Raw genomic sequence first — 21,089 nt, forward strand, 5'->3', positions numbered from 1 at the left:
CAGGGCTAGGATATGTGTTGCTTTTTAGGCATTTGGCCATGGCATTTGTTTGGTTGTAAAAGCATCCATGGAAACTTTAGCAGGAACTTTATGAAAGCGAATACTCACACCAAAGAGAATCATGACCTGATGTATAATGGTACTGAGTAAATATGGTTCTGTGATCATCTAATGCCATGGCATCTAGTATTTCTAGCTGTTTATGTCAATGAGGAAATCCTTTTTTTTTTTGTTGAACAAACCAAGAATATTTCAGTTTTAATATCGCAGTTATTTCATACAGTCTTTAGTTTTTTGTTTTCTTGGTTTTGATTTTAAACTCTTCTTTGATTTTTTAAACATTTGCATCTTTTAAAAACCTTACCTGTTTTATGATAAACAGTGTAAGGCAGTTCAGTCTTGAATGAAAAGTAGGGCAAAGCCATTTATAACTGGGATCGTGTGACAAGAGCCTTGTAGGTCACCTCTGTCTCCATCAGGGGTTCCATCCATATTCAGCTTTAACTGTCACTTCTACACATATGGCTTCGAAATGTGACCTTCAACCTTGACTCTTATTCTGAATGTTAGATCAGCATTTCTAAATGCCCAGTATGTACCCTAGCATCATCATCTGAAACTTAATTCCTGAGATCTGCCTGGTAAGTGATAGAAACTCAATTAAGAATTCACTAAATCAACCCATAATTTATTTGTTTATGTTAGTTGGGGGTTAGGGGAAGGCTAACATATTTATTGCTTCTTTAATTTTTTTAAATTATACTGCCCTTCACTTAGTTACCCCAGACCCGAAATGGTCTTTTCTGACATCTCACCACACAAGAGAATGAGACAGAAAGTCCTGTGCCTCTTCCTTACAAAACAAACACAAACCAACCTCATTGGCTGGAGTTCAGCTTACTCATAATTCTATTAACCAAATTGTTAATATGCTAATTGGAAAAGAAAGACTAATCCTCAAAAAAATGTAATAGAGGAGGGAAGAAAATTAGCATGCTGGATACTCAACTTTGAATCATGTTATGTGGACTGTTTTTAAATACATTGGCCATTCTGGTAAAATGGTATAAAAAGGTTGTGTCACCAAGCCTACGTGCATCCTTTAGATTCAAGTAGACACCACAGGATTGCTTGTGGTTGATGGCTTTTTCTGAAGCCAAATGAGCATCCTGATTGTTTTAAACCTGTCTATTGATTGCCTTTGATATAATCGAAAATGGAGCTTCCTTGACATTTTTGCTTTGTTTTGAAATGGAAGTCTGGGGATATGCAACCAAAACCACATCCCAACCTCACAACAACTGCATGCTGAACTGTCTGATGGATTATTGGAATTTTTATAGATCCATAATTTCATAATCTTTAAATGATGATCTTTTCTTTGACTTTGCATTCCAAGAAGGTAGTTGGCTTTGGTTGCTTAGATTATCAAAATTCTGTTTTTGAGAATGCAGGAGATATTAAATTTGTAAGATCCCCTGTCACATATTACAGGATCCTGTGTTGTATGTTGAAGGTGGGGACCATGAAATCTGCATTCTAGGTGGTTCTCATGCAAATAGGCTCTAAACCCTATTTTGAGGAAAACAGGGTAGGAGTGTGGATAAAATTGATAGGGATAAACTCTTGGGATCTCAATAATATACCAAGAATCCCAAAGTAGATCCCAAGAATTTATGCCTATCAATTTTATATATGTATGTATAAATATATACATATAAATATATACGTATTTATATATATGTGTGTGTGTGTGTGTGTGTGTATATAGACACTGTAAAATTGCTATACTTTTTTAGGGCATTGTTTTAATATTCCCAATAACTAGGCAGCCCTGGTGGCTCAGTGGTTTAGAGCCATCTTCAGCTCAGGGCCTGATCCTGGAGACCCGGGATCGAGTCCCACGTCGGGCTCCCTGCATAGAGCCTGCTTCTCCCTCTGCCTGTATCTCTGCCTCTCTCTCTCTCTCTCTCTCTCTGTTTCTCATGAATAAATAAATAAAATCTTTAAAAAATATATTCCCAATAACCATGGGAGATTGCAAGGATGCTTCATAGCTGAGTAAAATGAATTTGAGTAAATAATTCTAGATTTAAATCCAGTGCTAATGTAGAATGCCAGTTCCTTACTATATATGCCTCATTAGAAAGTGGCAAAAAATAATAAATTGCAAGGAAAATAAGCTAATGTAAATTCTTTCAGGATGCAGTTTTCAGCCCCATTTTGTGGAAGAATGGGCCTTGGAACACACCAGAGTCTCTCTCTCTCTCTTTCTCCCTCCCCCCCTCTCTTTTTTTAATAATCGGGGCATAAATCTGTGCCTAAGAAGGCGGCAGCTTTCCTTCTGGTGGCCCTTGGTCTACTGTCTTCAAAGTGCCACATGCTGACACAGAGCTCATTTCTACACCCCCGATCTCAGCTGTATCTCTGCTTGTAGGACTCTTCGATATATTTTATTTTCTTTTAAGTACTACGCATCTATCTGACTCTGACTCTTGGGGCTGTCCATCAACAAAATGCATCTGTTCTCATTTCCCACAGCAATAATAAGCTTTTTACATAGGGCTCCAGGTAGGTGGAACCCCACTGAAGGAGCCCTCAGCTCGAGGTAGCACATATTTCCAATGGACCGTTTCCCTAAAATATGTGCTTGTGTCATAGACACTTTTTGCTTATCTCTGAACACTAATGTTGGAAAAACTGTGACTCTCTCTCTTAAAACAAGCCAAAACCAAACAAAATAGCTAAAATTTCATTTTCTGGAACAACACCACTTCTTCAGCTCTCCAGTTTTTAAAAGACTCTCATAATTTATATTGATGTATCTGTTCATATACAAATATTTGTATGTATTGATGATACACAATTCTCGTATCAATAGTTTTGGTCTCATTGCATGAGACCATTAAGTTACAATAGAACACTTGAAAATTGCATTATCTAGGTATTATCTAGAATGCGCATTAGATGTTTTGGGTTGCTTTAGACCTAGGCACACGAGAGAGGGACTTCTCATGCCAGAGAGTTGGATTTTGACTTGCTTTGTATTCACAAAGCTGTTTCCAAACTTGATGCAAAAGAGTGTGTTGGCATGCTCCTTATTTATTGAAGTAGGTGAAGAGTGATGTTTCTGGAATAATAATGGACCTGGCATTGGGATATTCCTCTCTAATGGACGCTAGCTAGTCGGATATTTTATCAAGACCCACTTTCAAAACCTGTGATTTGCCGCAAGGCTCTGCTCTGCTTCTCTCTGCAGCCCCATGGTGAGCTATTTTTAAGCTGCACATGTTTAATTTTGCAACTTGTGACAATTTGAAAAGCATAACAATGTCTTTTCCCACTGAGACACACAGAATACACCAAGATCTATTGAGAGGAGCAGAATTTGGGGGAAGGCTCCACATAGCAAAACAGCAATCACTGAGTTCTCTCTTCCTTGAAGGAAAGCCAACCATCTTCCCTTAATCATCATTCCTGCTTATTCTAAGGGGCAAAAGGTGGTCCAGGTATGTTTAAGGCTTGTTTCGCTTGGACTTGTCAAAAAGATGGAGTAGAAAAAAAAAATTCATCCAAAATGCAATGAGGGAAAATACATCTTAAAATGAGCCTGCAGGTTCATGTTTCTCAGTAACAAGACTACTGGTTGCTTGTGGAATCATCTCTCATAGGACCTTTGGTTTGTACCACATAGTGTGACAGTTTGTCTTTAAATTAAATTCAGCTGTAACTTTTCTGCAAGAAACGTTAGTAGCCACTGTACCATGTGCTAAAGTGCTAAGTTGTTTGCTCATCTGTAAAATCTTGGAGCCTCTGTGAGCTGTTGTAAAGTTTACTCACATTTCTCCGTTAATGACCGTGGTGATGGACAACGCAAGCATTTCTGAGGCACTGAGGACACTTGCTATTTTTGAACAGGGAACTTTGATCATTGATATTGTTGGAGGTAATGGTTATACTGGTTAAATTAGCTGGTAATTAAGAGTATTTTTCTTTTTTATTTTCGAATACTCTGTAGCACTTTATATTTATTGTCTTAATTTTGTTTTGTTTTCCTAAGGATAGCATTAACAATATTTCTCCGACACACCTCCCAACAATAAATAGATATACAGGCGACGGATTCCCCAACAAAAATCAGCAATTTGTGATTGCGTTCCCTAGAGAAAAGATTGATCAGGTTGGAGCTCTGGGCTTCCGCACCAAAATTGAGCTTTTTCACAGAGGGCTGATTTCAGGAATTTCCCCAACAGAATGAATGGAGGAATATTGACAGACTGTCCAGAAGCTACAGAGAGATCACACACATCCGTGTACTCTCGGTATCCACTTGGCTCATGCTTACACCTCCTTCAAATCTTTGCTTAAATGTCACCTCAGTGAAGAGTTTTCTGATCACCTCAATTACCTCCACTGCTGTCACCTCCCTCCATCTGGTGTACTCTATTCTTAGACATTTTACTCTTTCTCCCCGTTATAAGTTCTGTGAATCACTGGTTTTATCTATTTGCTTTACTTATGTATATTAAGACCCTTAAATAGTAAGGCATAGTAGGTGCTACATTTTTTTTTAATTTTTATTTATTTAATTTTGAGGTAAACTTTTATTTTCGAGATAACTGTAGATTCATATGCAATTGTAAGAAATTATGCAGAGATCTCAAAGTAAAGTATCCAGTTTCTCCCAGTGGTAACATCTTGCAAAACCATAGTAGAATATCACAAGTAGGATATTGACATCCATACTGTCAGAATAGGGAACATTTCCATCACGTTGCACTATTACAGCTACATCTACTTCCTTGTGTCCCTTATAATTTTCTTAATCATTGGTACCCACTAAGCTGGCCTCTTTCTATAATTTTGTCATTTCAGGAATGTTACATAAATGGAATCATGTGGTATGTAACCTTTTGAGGTAGGCTTTTTTCACTCAGCATAATTCCCTTGAGATTCAACTAAATTGTGTCTATCAGTAGTTCATTATATTGCTGTGTAGTATTCCATAGAATAGAAGTGTCATGGTTTGTTTAGCCATTCACCTCTTGAAGGGCATCGAGGTTGTTTCCTGTTTGGGATATTATAAACATTTTTATGCTGTAACAATTTATGTCAAGGTTTTTGTCTGGATATATATTTTCATTTCCTTGGGATAAATGCTCAGGAGTGCAATTGCTGGGTTATATGGTTGATGTATTTTTAGAATTTTAAAGAACTATCAGACTGTTCTTCAGGATGGCTGTACCATTTTTCATTCCTACCAGCAATGTATGAAAGTTCCAGTTTCTCTGCATCCTTGCCAACCTTTGGTCTTATCGCTATTTTTTTTTTTAATTTTACCCATTGTGATAGATGTGCAGTGATGCCTCATTATAGTTTTATTTTGCATGTCAGAGTGACTAATGAGGTTGAAAATCTTCTCATGTGCTTATTTGCCCTCTGTAGGATCTTTCTCAATGTATGATGGGTTATATCCCATCATCAGTTGAAAATATGGTAAGTCAAAAATGCATTTAATATACCTACTGAACATTATAGCTTAGCCTAGCCTACCTTAAACTTGTTTAGAATACTTGCATTAGCAGACAGTTGGGCAAAATCATGTAATATAAAGAAGACTTTTAGATTAAAATATTGACTATATCATGTAATTTATTGAATGCCGTATTGGATGTGAAAAACTGGATGGTAATATGGATATGGAATGGCTGTAAGTGTATTGGTTGCTCACCCCAGTGATTGCTTGGCTTGACTGACTGGGAGCTGTAGCTGCCCATTATCACAAGAGACTATTATACTACATGTCATAAGCCTGGATCAAAAGTCAAAATTTGAAGTATAGTTTTTGCTGGTTGCATATCACTTTGCACCATTGTAACGTCAAAGAATTGTAATTCCAGGATCATCAGTATATCTTTTTTTCAGTGAAATGTCTGCTTGTCTTTTGTTCATGTTCTAGATTGACATGGATAAAGCACTGCTGAGTTCTGAAAGTTCCTTCTATATTTTAGATATTAGTCCTTTGTCAGATACATGGTTTACAAATATCTGTACCCATTCCATAGCTTGTCTTTTTTTTTTAAGATTTTATTTATTTATTCATAGATACAGAGAGAGAGAGAGGCAGAGACACAGACAGAGGGAGAAGCAGGCATCATACAGAGAGCCTGACGTGGGACTCGATCCAGGGTCTCCAGGATCACGCCCTGGGCTGCAGGCGGCGCTAAACCGCTGCGCCACCAGGGCTGCCCCATAGCTTATCTTTTCATATCTTAACAGGATCTTTGATGACTGGGTTTTTAAATTGACGACATTTGACTTATCGTTTTCTGCTTTATCAGTAATATATTTGGTGTGAAATCTTAGAAACCTTTGCCTAGTCCAAGATTTTGAAAATTTTCTATTTTTTTCCTTAAACTTTTATAGTTTTACATTTAAGTGTGTTATTCAATGTGAGCTAGTATTTGTATAAAATGTGAGATCTTGGTCAAAGTTCACTTTTTTGCCTAAAGACGTTTGCTCTTTGAAGGGCTGTTTCCTTCATTGCCTTGCTCTTGGCATTTTTGTCAAAAATCAGTTGTGCATAATTGGATCTATTTCTAGACTTTCTATTTTGTTCCATTGAACTATGTGTCCATCTCTCTACCATTAACACACAGTCTTGATTACTTAGCTATATATCTCTTGAAATCAAGTAGAATGATTTCAAGACTCACTCTACTTTTCAAAATCATTTTAGCTATTCGATACTTTGTCTCCTTAATTATACATATTTAAAATAATCTTCTGTATATTAAAAAAAAGTCTTACTGAGATTTTGAGATTGGGATTTTTAGAATAATATTAAGCCTATATATCAGTTTGGGGAGAATTGACATCTTTACTATGTTGAGTCTTGCAGTACATGAATTTACCATATCTCTCTATTTATTTAAATATTCTTTTTTTTTTTTTTTTTGCATCAGAGTTCTTATAGTTTTCAGAATACAAGTTTTGCACATGTTTTGTTAGATTTATACCTAAATATTCATTTTTTTTGAGCAATAATAAATGATATTGTGTTTTGAATTTCAGTGTCCATAGGTTTATTGCTAGTACAATTGATTTTTCAGTAGTAGGATTCAATGTTTAGCTAGTGTCCTGTGACCTTGTTGAACTCACTAATTCTAGGAGTTTTGTTATTATTAGATTCCTTGGGATTGGATTTTCTCTCATTTCTACTCCAGGCCATGCCAGCATTGTGATGTTCCTCGTAGGTGTTCCTTCTTCTACTCTTATTACCCTACAATCCATCTTTTGTATAACAGATGGATCACACAGTTTCCCTATTCCCAGGAATGACTTTCCAGGGTATACAGAATAGCTCCAAACTCCTTAGTCTGGCTACATGGCCCTACACTTGTAGGCTCTGTCTAGTAGTCCTGCCTGTCTTCATGAAATCATTTCCTGTAAGACTCTCCTGGCTCAGTGCACTTCAGCAGCCACACCCTTCTTTCTGTTCCTTTACGATGTCAAAATCTTTCCTAGCTTGGGGTCTTTGTACGAACTTTATACTCCGCTTGACATTTTCCTTCCCCTAAGCTTTTCATGGTTGATCATTTATATGGCTCCTTCTTATAATTAATATCCCAGTTAACCATCTTTTCTTAGAGATGTCTTCCCTGACCACTCATGTTCTATTCTATCAACCTAGTTTCATAGTCTCCGTAGCTCTTACCTGCAGGTGATATTTTCTTTTTTTTTTCTTTTCTTTTCTTTTCTTCTTTTCTTTTCTTTTCTTTTCTTTTCTTTTCTTTTCTTCTTTTCTTTTTTCTTTCCTTTCCTTTCCTTTTCTTTCTTTTCTTTTTTTTTCTTAGTTTTCTTATGTTTTCTTTCATTTTTTACTAATTTGTATTTTATACTGAAGTGTAAGCTCCATGAATACTACAAAAATTTTTTAAAAGATTTAATTTATTTATTTGAGAGGGAGAGATAGCAAGAGAGAAAGAAACCACAAGTGGGAAGGAGAAGCAGGTTCTCCATTGAGCAGGGAGCCTGACTTGGGGCTCAGTCCCAGGACTCTGGGATCATGACCTGAACTGAAGGCAGACACTTAACTGAGTGAGCCATCCAGGTGCCCCTTAATATTACATAATTTGTGTAGAAATTGTAAACTGAGCACTTGTTATGTTCCATATGTGGTTCTTAGTGCCAGAGTTTTGTCTTTCTCCATTACCGCTCTATCTCCAGCATATCTTATTTTACTCTTCAACAAACAAAGTATCTAGATCTCCATTTTATAAATAAGAGAATGAGACTTTAGAATAATTAGCTCAACTATGGAATGACAGTATTATTATTTCTTCTGCCTATTTCAAACTTGATGCCATTACTCATGCAAATGTATATGGACAAGACCTTCAAAACGTATGTTGCTAAACTTTGTGTCTGAAATTGTTTTTATTTCAAACACTCTAAATTGATGTTCTGAAAATTCCTGGAAAGCATGTTTTATTACCCTATTCAAATGGTTACACTGCTGTGTCTGGGAAAGTGGGAGCATTCTAGAAAGAGTGAGTTCCCCCTCAATCTGTTTATGTTTAAGGTTTTGGAGTGCCTCTTTCTTTATTGTAAAAGAACATCATTTCATGCATAATATTGTTGGAAAACATTAGTTCCAACTAGGTTTGTTGAGGAAAAAAAGGGTGGGGGGGAGATTTGTCTAGGTACTTAAATATAGAGGATGCACATTCTATATATACTAAATCTCATGGAGATAATATTATATTTATACAAAATAAGCAGAAAGAAATAAACTACCCTGGGAAGGTAAATTAGAACCTGGACAAATCCTAGGAATTGCCCAAGGTGCTCAAGAAGAAAAAACAACAAAACTTCTGTACCTTCAAAGATGGCCAGCCTGTAATTTTCTGGCTTTCATTTCACTTCCTCCCTCTGTAACACTGTCCTTAACAGAAGAGTACATTGTGAAAACTGCACACTCTCACTCTCATTCTCACCATTAATTCAAAATAAGTCAATTGGCAAGGAGCTAGCAAGTTGTATTTTGCCTTTTGGAAATATGGGGAAACTGAGTCAGTTCTTTCTCTTAGGTGAATGCAGTAAATGAGTTTTGGGGCTCGAATTGTCTGGAGACAAAGCACAGGGGCTTCAGAGCTATGGTTTCCAGGCTACTGTATTTTGAATAAGACACTTTAAAAAAATTTTCCAAATACTTGAGCCTGGACAGTGCTGAAAACACAGCCAAATTTAGGTAACAGCTTCTTTTCCACCTCTGTGGCCATAACTGGAATATATTTATCTGTGACAAAACAGCATTGCCTACATTTGGTGGTAAATCTTCAACTCCATTTGTTTAGAATCAGGGTCAGCTCCTCAAATGTGCCTTTTTGCTGTTTAGGCTTCCTGAATCTGATTAACACTGTATCAGAGAATTGTCTGATGTCTGACCTTGAACAGCATGCTATTCTACTTCCCTTTCTTGGGGGGGGATCATTTTTGTAGAGCTGTAGAGTGAGATCGCTCCCCCCTCAGGCTCAATTGCATTAGCTGGCTCTTTTTATTGGTACCCAAAGGGTTTCAGCCCCAGTGACCTGTCATCTGTCCCCTCACCTGCTTACATGCTGATTCATTGATGAGCTAGCATCACAGTCCCCGCCTCCCTGTGAATGGTCCGTGAGGTTGCAACTGCTCCTGGAGAGGGGATGCTGAGCTGAACCACAGTGGGTTACTACAAGTGGGAACCGCAGCCTATCTGTTGCCACAGAAGAACTTGGTGACCATACTGAGAAGCAACCCCTTTTCACCATCCTGTTACTGTTCTATCCGTATCCGGCTTCTCTAGCTTTTTTTAAAAGGAATTTCTGATTCAGGCACTAAGAGCTAATTCCACAGGAGTTGTAAGGCAGCCTGTGACATAAACTGAGACAGAAGTTTCCCCTCAGAGACTGTCTTTTTTTTTTTTTTTTATTGGCAAAGACTTCTGGCTCTCATCAGAGGAATACCTTGTTGCTTAAGATGAGTGGCTGTAGAAAGCGGTGTAAACGTGAAATACTGAAATTTGCCCAGTACCTTCTCAGACTATTAACAGGTTCTCTTCATACAGGTAATGACTTTTTTTTTTTTTAATAATAGAGGTTGGTGGAGCATGGTAATGAAGTGGAAACGGAATAGGAAAGGCTCCACTATTTCTGTGTTGTGTTTATTTTTAATGTTGTCAATAAAATACAATTGTGTTTGCTAAGAGTCACGTTTCTAAAAATGTGTGCAGTGCAGCTCTAATTTGGGGGTAGAACTGAATTCTGTGGATGTATCTTTCCTGTCTTTTTGGCAGTGTTGTTGTTAAATGTGCCTCAATCTAAGGAAGCAGTGTCTGCAGAGTAGAAAGATTTTTTTTTTTTAAATGCATGCTTGTCTGAGGGGTTTCTCTCTCTCTCCTGCTTGCTGCAGTTTGTTGGAAAAATCACTTAATCTGTTGTCTTCTTGTAGGTATTTAGAAATTCTCTGGAACTCTTTGATCATTATAATCCAGAGATGATTTCTAGTATTTGATCATAGAGCTTGGCAGTGAAAGAGTTAAGGCCGTTTCTCTGGAATTTCTCAGTTTCCTGCAAAATGTGAGCAAAATGTGAAAACAGCTAAAGAGTAAAATGTCCATGAGAGGTTTGATATTGGTTTCATTGCAGTTATTTTGATGTTTAAAAATTTGCACGATTGAAATAGAAATTCTATTTAAATCTAAGTGTTGATAGCAAGAAAATATTTTTAAGATGTTCCAGAATTCTGAGCCCAAACCAGCAGTTTTGCTGCCCCTGAAATTGGTAGGCAGTGCCATCATTAACATAGTGGCAGGTGGACCCAAACTACTTGGACTCCAACGAAAGGTATTTTTAATGGACCATCAAACTTCTGAGAGACAAAGCTTGCTTGGTAACACGCTATAGTTTGATTCTGACCGTGAAGAACTCTTGTTAGCTTTATTTTTTCCAACTCAGATTGATTTTCTTTAAATAATTAGAAAGAAGGACTAGTAAGTAAACCTATACATTATGATGCAGGGGTTGAGAGATGAATGTGAGCAACATTTGCTCCAGGAAATGAACTCTTAATGGTTAACGGCAGAACTACATATATGATTCTGTCAACAACATGATAAGGAAAAATGCTTTTGAGAGAATAAATGTGAAAATCAATCAATTGCTGGGAGCACAAAATATGTATAAACGTTATTGGGATTGTTATCCGGTGCTAATCTTTAAGCAGTGCAAATTGTGGTGACTTCTGATGCTTTTAAAAGTAACCACTGAGAGTCTGTACCTGACTTTTGTTAACTTTGAGCTCTGTTGTATTTTCCACCCAGATTTTTAGATTTCTGTTACCCCTACAGAGTCCCATAAGTATGACTGCTTTATCATATCAATGTGATCAATGATATCCATGTGATATTTGTTTTAAACTTCCCATTAAGGATGGAGTGCCTTTTGTGATGCTGTGTCTCATTGGACAGTGCTCGGTATGTGATCTGTTATCTTGCTATCAAATTAGAGATATATTTTTAAAAAGAAAGCTTTCTATGAGGTTTCCATGGTAGTCTGTATTTTTCTCTTTGGCAAGGCAATTTTAAGGTTCTACCTGTTTCGTGCTGGGTTTAGGTGCAGTTCTCTGCCTTTTCTGCTCGATCTGTGTCTCTTTTCCTTAAACTTTCATTTTCAAAGAATCTTATAAAGATGGTAAATGGTTGTGAAGTTGTAAACCATAAATACTGACTCCAAAAGACAGTGGGTGTCCAATGACTGGATGGTAATTTATAAAATGAAATTTATGGAAAGCTGGCATAGCAGCAATTTTTCAAGACTTATTTAATGCATATTTAGAAATCAATATGGGTGGGACTCCTCCTCTTTCTGAGCCACAAGAGAAACAAAATAAGAACTTTGAGAAATAGGACAGATTATTATACAGTAGTAAGATAGATTTATGGCCTGAGAAATGTGATTACAGCAACTTGTTTCTTTTAAAAATCTTTTCAGCTCAGGCTCTAATACTGAACACTGTAAGATCTAGACGGAATCTTTACAACCACTGAAAATGCAACTTGGAGAAGCCAATTTATGCATTTACAAGATGCTGTGATAATATACACTGTTCATATTGCAGGATCTAATGTAAAATTCATTAGGACACTTTCAAGTCCCTTGGCTAGTAATTAATGAAGAAGTAGGAAGCAGAGTTGAATTAGTTTAAAAAATTTGCTTTAAGGTTGGATATGCAAGCAGTTGCTAATTGTATCCTGAACAATCAACATATGTCTTTGTAGTTATCAAAAATTTAAAACAATACCAGCATGCCTTGAATGATTTTTTTTTCATTTTACCAACAAGCTCTTTATTCTCACTTTTTCAATTAAAGATGTGATCTGAGGAAATAGTGATTTTGTTTTATGTTTGAAAACAGGTTAATTCCAAAATACATAATCTGTATTGTTGGTAGTTGCCTTTCATTTGATTCCCCAAATGCCCATGCCTTTACACAAACACAGATAAGTTTAAGCTCAAAGAAATGTTCATGGATGCAAACAAACTCTCCTTTGATGTGTTTTATTGGTGTTATCACAATTTGGAGGAAAGTAGCTTCCTCTTCTGAAAGCTTTTCACATAAAGTTTTGACAATGCCTATGACTGTTTGTAAGTAATTAGTAATTCACCTAAAATAATGGTTGTGATAGAGAATATAAATTCAATGGTAAAGATTTGTCCAGATAAAATAATTTTATTTTACCAGAAACATTTTACATATTTTATCAGAGCAAATCACTCTTCAAAGGGTAGATTTTACAAACGCATATATTAGCTTTACTTATCACGGAAATGGAAGCATTTCTAAAGATCCTTTGTTATATATAATACTTGTCAGAAATCCATAAGCAAATGTTACATGTAAATAGTGTGTTCAGTGTAGTGAGGCACAATACAGGATTAACTATCCAAATTCCTTCTTGTTTTGGGACCTGCATCCTCATGTATCCTATTATACCCAATTCTAGATGGGGCTCATGATAGCCAATGTATTCTCCTACCTCAAAATAAATGGAGATGATTTATAAGGATTGTAATATGATGCTGGTAATGTGAGTGCTCAATTTGATAGGCAATTTGTATACCATAGGAAAGCATAGAACACCTTGTCCTATAAATGCTGACCCATTAAGAAAGGTTGGATGATATCACGGATACCAGATTTTGACCTGTTTCTTCTCTATATGTGAAATTTAGTATTGTAATATTTTATAGTACTAATTTGGAGGGTGTTTGGACATTTATCAATTCCATGTACCTAGTTTTATTTTAAAATCAAGATCTGAAGTCATTTTCTTATTAACAAGTATGCCCCAAACATATGTCTTAGGTGGATATTGCCCAGGGCTCTTTTCAGCCTTCAAGACCAGTTACAGGTGTGGCCAAGTCCAACTCTCCACCTAAAGGAAGCGAAAGCAATGTAAATCACAGTATCCTGTTAAGCACTGAATTACTACTTAACTTGTGGGCTAAAGTATTTCAAATTTAATGAAATGGTAGTATTAAAAGCATGAAGTAAGCATACATCACTTCATCAAGTAGAAAACTTTCGATTGAGAAGAGAGTGCCCAGAAGTGAGCACACTTTTTTCAAGTTTACACTGAGTTGTTTCCAGCCTTATGTTCATTGTTGAAGTCACTGCAAAATCAAGCCATCCACAAGACTAGTGTTATAAAGATTGAGACATTTTTATGTTACATTTTTAAAGTGTGAAGAGAAAGGGTGTGTGTGTGTGTGTAGCAAAATCGGAAAATTAGGAGAGCCTGTTTCTAGCTCTATCAACTTCTTTTTGCTTTTCCCTTCTTTCTTCCTCCAAATTACAAATCACAAGATCAAGTCTTCAGCCCCCTCCAACCTTCTCTTCTGTCCCCATCCCTACCACATTTGAACACTGGGCAGACACATCTCCTGCAAAGGATGTGTTTTCGAAGACCTCACATATTTAAAAGTTTGCAAAACTCAACTTTAATCCTGGTAAAAGGTGACAGATATTTCTATTTCCCAGTTCACGTAGCCCTGATATGTGACAATTGAATAAGCAGTTGCTATTCTCTTGGACTGTTCTTGATTAATTTTTTAATTCACTCGAACTTCATTATAAAGTGAGATTATATTCCTTATAGCTCTATGTAAAACTTGCATTATTGAAATGCACAGAAAGTGCTGCCATAATAGACTCAGTTTTCTGGTGCTGCTTCTATTTAAACCTGCCCTCAGGTAAGAAGAAAGCAAAGGATGGTGTTTATATTTGACTGACAAGGAATATATGCCACTGTATGGCTTTTCCCAGCAGAATATATATTTTAAACTTTATTGGAAGAGTTATTGTGGTCTCTGTTAATGAGTTGAACTTTGCATTAAGGAGTAAAGGGATATTTTGAGGGATTCAGCATCTTGCCTCATCTCTTCAGATTCCACCATTGTTGCCACATCTCAGTAGAGGATCCCTGAATTCAGTGGAAAAAACACCTATATATGCAGACATACACTGGTTGTCCCTTTCGTTTCAGAAGGAAATCTGCATGCTAATGATTAATGACCTTGTATTTGATGTTTCTTACCACATAATTAGCATATGATGTAAACTCCTGAGGCTTAAAGACTTCATAGAACACTGTTTTTATCATTGTGAGAACTTCAAACTAGTCAGTGATCCCATCTCTGTCTTAGATATTCTAAACTCCTAAAACTCATTCGTTGACTGATGGGCAAAAATAATCAATGTGTTGCATACAGTCTAAAGAGAAGAGCTGATATCCATCAAAGGAGCTGCATTTGCCCCTGTTGGTTGAAGTAATCGGTGCTCTCTTACCAGAAACTTTGGCAATTAGTCATCAACACTTCATCTAAGTCCTTAAAGAAATATTAAAGTTTCACATCACGGGACCTAGACTGTTGAGGATGGTGTACATTGGTTGTGATATGTAGCAGTGATTTCCTGGCAGGAAAGAGATCTCACACTCAGGAAAACAATTTAATAAAGGGACCGTGTATGTGGGCGGGATTTAAGGGAACCAACAGGGGTAATGTGCACCCCTGAAGCTGGTAATAGCAGACCGCTGTGGGGCCAAGGGAGGGAACCTTCTCTGAAGCCTGAAGAGGGAAACCATATGTAGAGAAGGCTGCTTGACAGTAGATGTGGCCTTTAGTTCAGGGACACTGCCAAACACGGAGAGCTGAGAGGTAGGGAACCCCCGGGGTAAAAAGTTGCTGGCCTCTCCTTCCTCCTATCCTTCAGATTTATTGCCAGTGATTCCACTGGCTGACCCCATTCTGGAAGCTAGTGGGAAACCCACTCCAAGCAGGGAAATATGCTCATGGCCCTATTTATGATTTTAAGCCACCATAGGCATTCCCACTGGCAAGGCCTCCTTTGTTTAAAAGTATTAACATGGGTCCTGTCCATTCCCCTCAGAAGGTATTGAGAGTGGCCTGAAGGAGCTAATCATCTCCCTCGGTGCCTCTAAGGCTTCCATCCTTCTACCATGTCTTTCACCATCTTTGCTTATCTTTCATTTTGACAGAGCTTCTGTCTGAAATTTCTCTGTGAGCTTCTTAAACTTTATAAGGGAAACAAACCTCTACCTTCAAATAAATTGGCTCTTTTCAGAGGAGATGTCACTGTGATCCATCAGGTTAAGACACAAGAAAGCCATGTAATATTTGTTACATAGAACAGTATTATGGCCAGTACGATGTGGCTATGGGTCACGTATGCTAGGTATGATGGTAAATTTTCTTTGATAAAGTCTATTTTCTTTTCCAGTGTTGGGATACAATGGTGGGTTGGTGGGCAGGGAGGCCAAGATCTGAGGAGCTGCCCTTGCTTGCGGAAGAAAGCAAAGTCCACCTGGCCATGATAGAAATCAGCGCTGCTATATTTTTTGCAGTATATGCTAACCAATTTGATAAACAAGCTTAGTTTTTATCAAGCCTCTGCAATGGATGGCTCTATGCCTAACTCTATCCATTTCTCCTGTCTGATAGAGATACCGCAATAACATCAGAATGTCTCAAAATGTTTTCTCTTTGGGACCTCTGTTTAGTTTTTTAAAGGTGAACACTTAGGACTGTGAAGGAGATCAATACTTCAGACTGGCTGAGGAGGGGCAATAATCATGATTTTCAAAGGGGGAAGTGAGTCAGAGAGAACTGGATGCATGGCCAGGGTGGGAGGAGAAATGTACCAAGTTTGCTCAGGGAAATAAACTCACGTAAAGCCTTCCACCATTTGGCCCCCTCCTTTACGTGTCTCATGTCCGTCTCCCTCTCTGGCTCTGTTGTGCTTCCTCTAATGTCTTTTCATCACAGTCTTACAGACCATAACATAAACATATTATATTAAAGGTGAAAAAAAAAAAGAATTCTGAGAATGTGTATCAGGAGAGCTGTTGTCTCTGCCCAGAACCTAGCTGTGCTTCTGGAGGGCAAGGCAGGCACAGAGGAAAGAGGCGGGAGCCTCATGTTGGCATTTCAGCCCGAGCTCCAATCCCATCCTACAGTTGGGAAAGTCACCTGGCTGCTTGGAGTGGGATCAATCCATCTGTAAAATGGGGATATTCCTCTATATAGTTCTGTTGTTGTGAAGCTTTCAGCAGATGGTAACTTTTGTCATTATTACCGATCTGGTGTCTATAGGATGTTCTGTGTTTGTTTTCGGGGTTTCTTTTGTTTGTTTGTTTCAAATTGAATTTTTCCCAAAGGTAATTGGATACCTAATCATCATTGTGCTGCCTAATAATTAGGAATAAATAGGAAGTAACCTGTATAAACGACTGCAATTTTTAAACTCCTTTGCCTTTATTAGTTTTCAATAACTATAATTGCCATTTATTCATTCAACTAACGTTTATTAAGTGCTTGTTAAGGGCTGAGCCTTGTGGTTTATAAACTATTTATTCGAGAGTCCTTCCTGCCCTATGTTACCCTGCCAGTAGAGCCAGTAAATGCAGGATGGTTAACTCAGCAAAGCAACATGTGCTAAGATTTCCAAAAGTAGAGGGGAGTTACACTATGTGGTTTTAGTCAAGAAGAGGCATGCACCATGGGCAACCTAGCGGGAGTGGTAAGCCTGTAAGACATGTTCCTCTGAAGGAAGTAGAGAGAAGGGTTGGTAATGGGGGAGCCAAGGAAGGAAGGTGAGGAAGCAGCTGGGAGAGAGAGGGTCAGTGGGATTATTTGTAGAAGGAAGAATGCCGATACTACCTCATTGTTGCAGAAACTACCAACATAGCCCACCAGAAGGTTTTATTCTTTGTCCAGAGAAACACTTGTGTGGCTTACTGAGCAATCAGGTCGTGGATCTTACACTTCCTACCTGCCCCTTGGATATGTCTTTGCCATCTGACGTGCACTGATTTTCTTATGTTTTGAACTTTTGTATACATGTTGTCTGTCCCATAATGTTCAGCATTTAACTACTCATCCACCCTGTATTATTTAGCAGATTCAGGCTTTAGAGTCATACCTCAAGTAGATCTGAATCTTCTAAAAGACACTTAAAATTATATTTACTTGAGAGAGAGAGAGAGAGAACAGAAAGAGAGAGGGAGAGAGGAACTTAAGCTGACTCCATGCTGCAGAGTCCTATGTGGGGCTCAATCTCACCACCCTGAGATCCCAATGTGAGCCGTGAACTGGAACTGAGTCAGTCGCTCAAGTGACTGCACTACCCAGACACCCCTCTAAGAGGCACTTAAAAAATGTAAATTCTCCAGCTCTCCCCTAACACACAGTATATTGTATAGTATTTGCTCAAAAATAGTTTTCGGGAAAGATCTCATAATCAAGTATCCACTTCATATAATTTAATATGTTCCTTTATGAATCATAGTATCAGACTTGAGTTGTACCCCTTGAGCAGCCCTTGGGGAACCTATCCCAAGGTGCCACATGATGGGCTAAGGTATAGAACTGGATTTGTCCGAGTGTGATGTGATGTGGCTAAGGTATAGAACTGGATTTGTCCGAGTCCAACCCATATCTTTGTTTCACTACACAGTTTTCCTTCCTCAAACTCAAACTCACTCTGAAGAGCTGTGTGATGACTTTAATTCTCAGGTCAGATATCACCTTACTGAGCCATTTCCAATCCAAAACAGCACACACACACCCCTCACTGTCCCCTAATGCCTTTATTTTATATCATCCTTTTGAAATTTGTTTTATAGAGAGGGTGACTAAAACTGAGACCCTTCTGAGAGTAAAAGGAGACAATCCAAACCACAGCACAAACATGCGTGTAAATCAAGACTGTCCCAGACAAACTGGGATATTTGGTCACTTTCTCCTTGAGAATTCCACTATCTAAAATAATTTTGGTTGTTTGCAAGTGTCTATAAAACTGGAACATAAACTCCTTTTTAGGGGCCATGTTCATTTTGTTCATTATGGTAATCCGTTGCCTAGACCTTTCCTAGCACATGATAAATGTTCAATAAGTAGTCATCTGATGTATGACTGAATTGGCTTTTTAGGGGCCAATGCTATATCTCCTGCTTCTGTTTTTCTGTGTGTCTTCCCCCAAGTTGGTAGGATTGTTATTGCTTGCCTCTATCACTTCTTGTGATCTCGGTCATGTCAGCTACCCCTTCTAATCTCTGCCGTGGTTCTGCTTTTTCTTATCTCTACCCAGTACTTCTTCCCATTATAGAAACTGTTGTACATAATCCAGAGCCCAGAAAGTCTGAATGGTCTCTAATTGTACACAGAGAAGGTATAAATACACATTTAAAAATAGGGGTAGGTGCTCTATACTTGTCCACTTGTTTCAAAAATCATATATCCTAGGAATGATTTATGTATAAATGTCTATGTATTTGTATTTTCTCATCTAGCTGTGATGAACACACTATATGGATAATGATTACATTTTAATACTTTTAAGGTAATGAAAATAGAAGTTTATAGGTTCTTCCAATCCTTAGCTACATTAAACCTGCTGGAGATAAAAATATGCCACCCTGGATTTCCTACAATTTTAGAAGTATTACAAAAAATATATGTATTATCAGGATTTTAGTGTTCTGTTTTCTGTGTGCAATTTTCTTCTCTAGCTTGTTTATAACTTTGAGGAAATTGTAAGTTCCCCTAGTTTAGTATTAGTGTCTCTACAATGGGAACATTCCCATTGTGCAAGGTCCCCAGGTTAGGATAAGGGACTTAAAGCCTGCCAAATCAATCATGTTCCTCTTCTATAATACACTGTTGAGATACATGGAGCCTGTTTTATTATGGGGTATACATAGAAGAGTTTCCTACCACCTTATAATTCCCTGAGCCAAACAAAAGTCAAAAGGCGTCAAAGAGCTATGAAGCCAGTTCTATAAAAGGCTTTTAGAACTTTAAAGCTCAGTTTTATGCTGTATCTACTAAAGTCCCCCAAGGGAAACTATACAGCCAACTGCTGGGCATTTACCCAAATACATGCAATTGTCCCTTCCAATCAGGCCCTCATAGCCTGTCTCCAAGCAGAAGCATAGTCTGTGATCTATGAAGGTTAAGAAATTTGTTGGAGCTTAATTAGTGAAAGTGCACAACACAATGATATTAATAAAGGCAATGTTATATATATCATGCTACTTATATAAATAGTTGTGTTGGAATATATTATTGGATCACAGGCATGTGGACTCTCAATGGACCATAAAAATCTTTTGGTCTGACTCCTAACTCTGGGAAATGAACTAGGGGTGGTGGAAAGGGAGGTGGGTGGGGAGTGGGCATGACTGGGTGATGGACACTGAAGGGGCCACTTGATGGGATGAGCACTGAGTGTTATTCTATATGTTGGAAAATTGAACACCAATAAAAAATGAATTTATAAATTAAAAAAATCATTTGGTCTGATTTTTTCTTTCTTTTTGGAAGAGGCTATGGAGGTCTGAGTTTCTGGAGTGATTTTAACAAGGTCATGAGACTAGTTAGTCTTGTTACTAGTCCATTACACCACCATTACAGAAACACATTGTTTTCACAACCTTACACTGTAATAAGTGCCTGGGAGAAATGCCTGGTCTTCGCAGCCAAGAAGTCCTGAACTGGTCTTAGCACTACTCATCTTAGTAGGGCACCTTGGGCAAGTTTACAGTCAGATATCCTATGATACTTGTTTCCTCTTCAGAAAAAAACAAGCAAATGTGATTCCAGCTGCCAGCAGGGACTTTTGGAAGTCAGCATTTTTAAGGACGGTAGTTGGGGATCAGTACTCATTCAAGTGGTGTTAAGCCCTGTTTGGATACTGATAAATCATGTCAAGCTTTGCAGCTAACATCATTCATTTGTTTTGGAGTCCTCAGAAAAGGTCAAAGTGTGCCCGGTTTGTATCAATGTAAAATTTTCAAAAAGTAAATAGAATAGCTAACTTAAAGATCTCCTTCAAAAATGATATAGCTTAAAATCTGTGTACTCAAATGATTATACTCAAAGATGCTTTATTTTTTTAAAAGAGTTTATTTATTTATTCATGAGAGACACAGAGAGAGAAAGAGACACAGGCAGAGGGAGAAGCAGACTCCATACAGGGAGCCCGACTTGGGACTCGATCCCAGGACCCCGGGGTCATGCCCTGAGCCAAAGGCAGACACTCAACCAGTGAGCCGCCCAGGTGCCCCTCAATGATACTTTAATACTGTCACCAAAAATCCTCACCTACCTAAAATTTTTGGATAACTTATATATTGCTTAGCTACATGCAACATATGTTTTTGCTAAAAACTCATGAGTGTAAAATCCTTACATTTCTAAAAATCAATAGTCAATACAGGTTTTTTTTTTTTTTCCATCAATGGATGAGATTAATAACCGTACCCATCATGTCTATTTCCCGGGATATAAAATGTCATAGAATTAAGAACAGCAATAAAAAGTAGAAATTATCTATTTCAGAAGTCAATAGTAAGAACCTGCTGATTTAATTCTTATGAAATATCATAAAGATTAAGAGGTAAACAGATTTAGAAATTTAGGAAAGCCAAATTTATTTAATATAATTCATTTTTGTTTTAAGACTTTAAT

At 37.6% G+C, this 21,089-nt stretch overlaps 1 protein-coding gene across 3 annotated transcripts in view; it reads left to right on the plus strand.

Annotated features, from left to right (window-relative positions):
- The window catches only part of KCNIP4 (potassium voltage-gated channel interacting protein 4), a 1,117,936-nt gene that overhangs the window by 232,618 nt on the left and 864,229 nt on the right, over positions 1 to 21,089 (plus strand). The window contains exon 1 of one of the 3 annotated variants that reach the window (XM_077881087.1): positions 9,967 to 10,105. The exons of the other annotated variants lie outside the window; for them this stretch is intronic. Coding sequence (XP_077737213.1) covers positions 10,018 to 10,105 — 88 coding nt within the window. The 5' untranslated portion in view covers positions 9,967 to 10,017. Of the gene's footprint in view, positions 1 to 9,966; positions 10,106 to 21,089 lie in introns of those variants that run through there. 3 annotated transcript variants of the gene reach the window in all.

Source organism: Canis aureus, chromosome 2 (genome assembly GCF_053574225.1).
Source record: "Canis aureus isolate CA01 chromosome 2, VMU_Caureus_v.1.0, whole genome shotgun sequence".
Taxonomy (NCBI): Eukaryota; Metazoa; Chordata; class Mammalia; order Carnivora; family Canidae; genus Canis; species Canis aureus.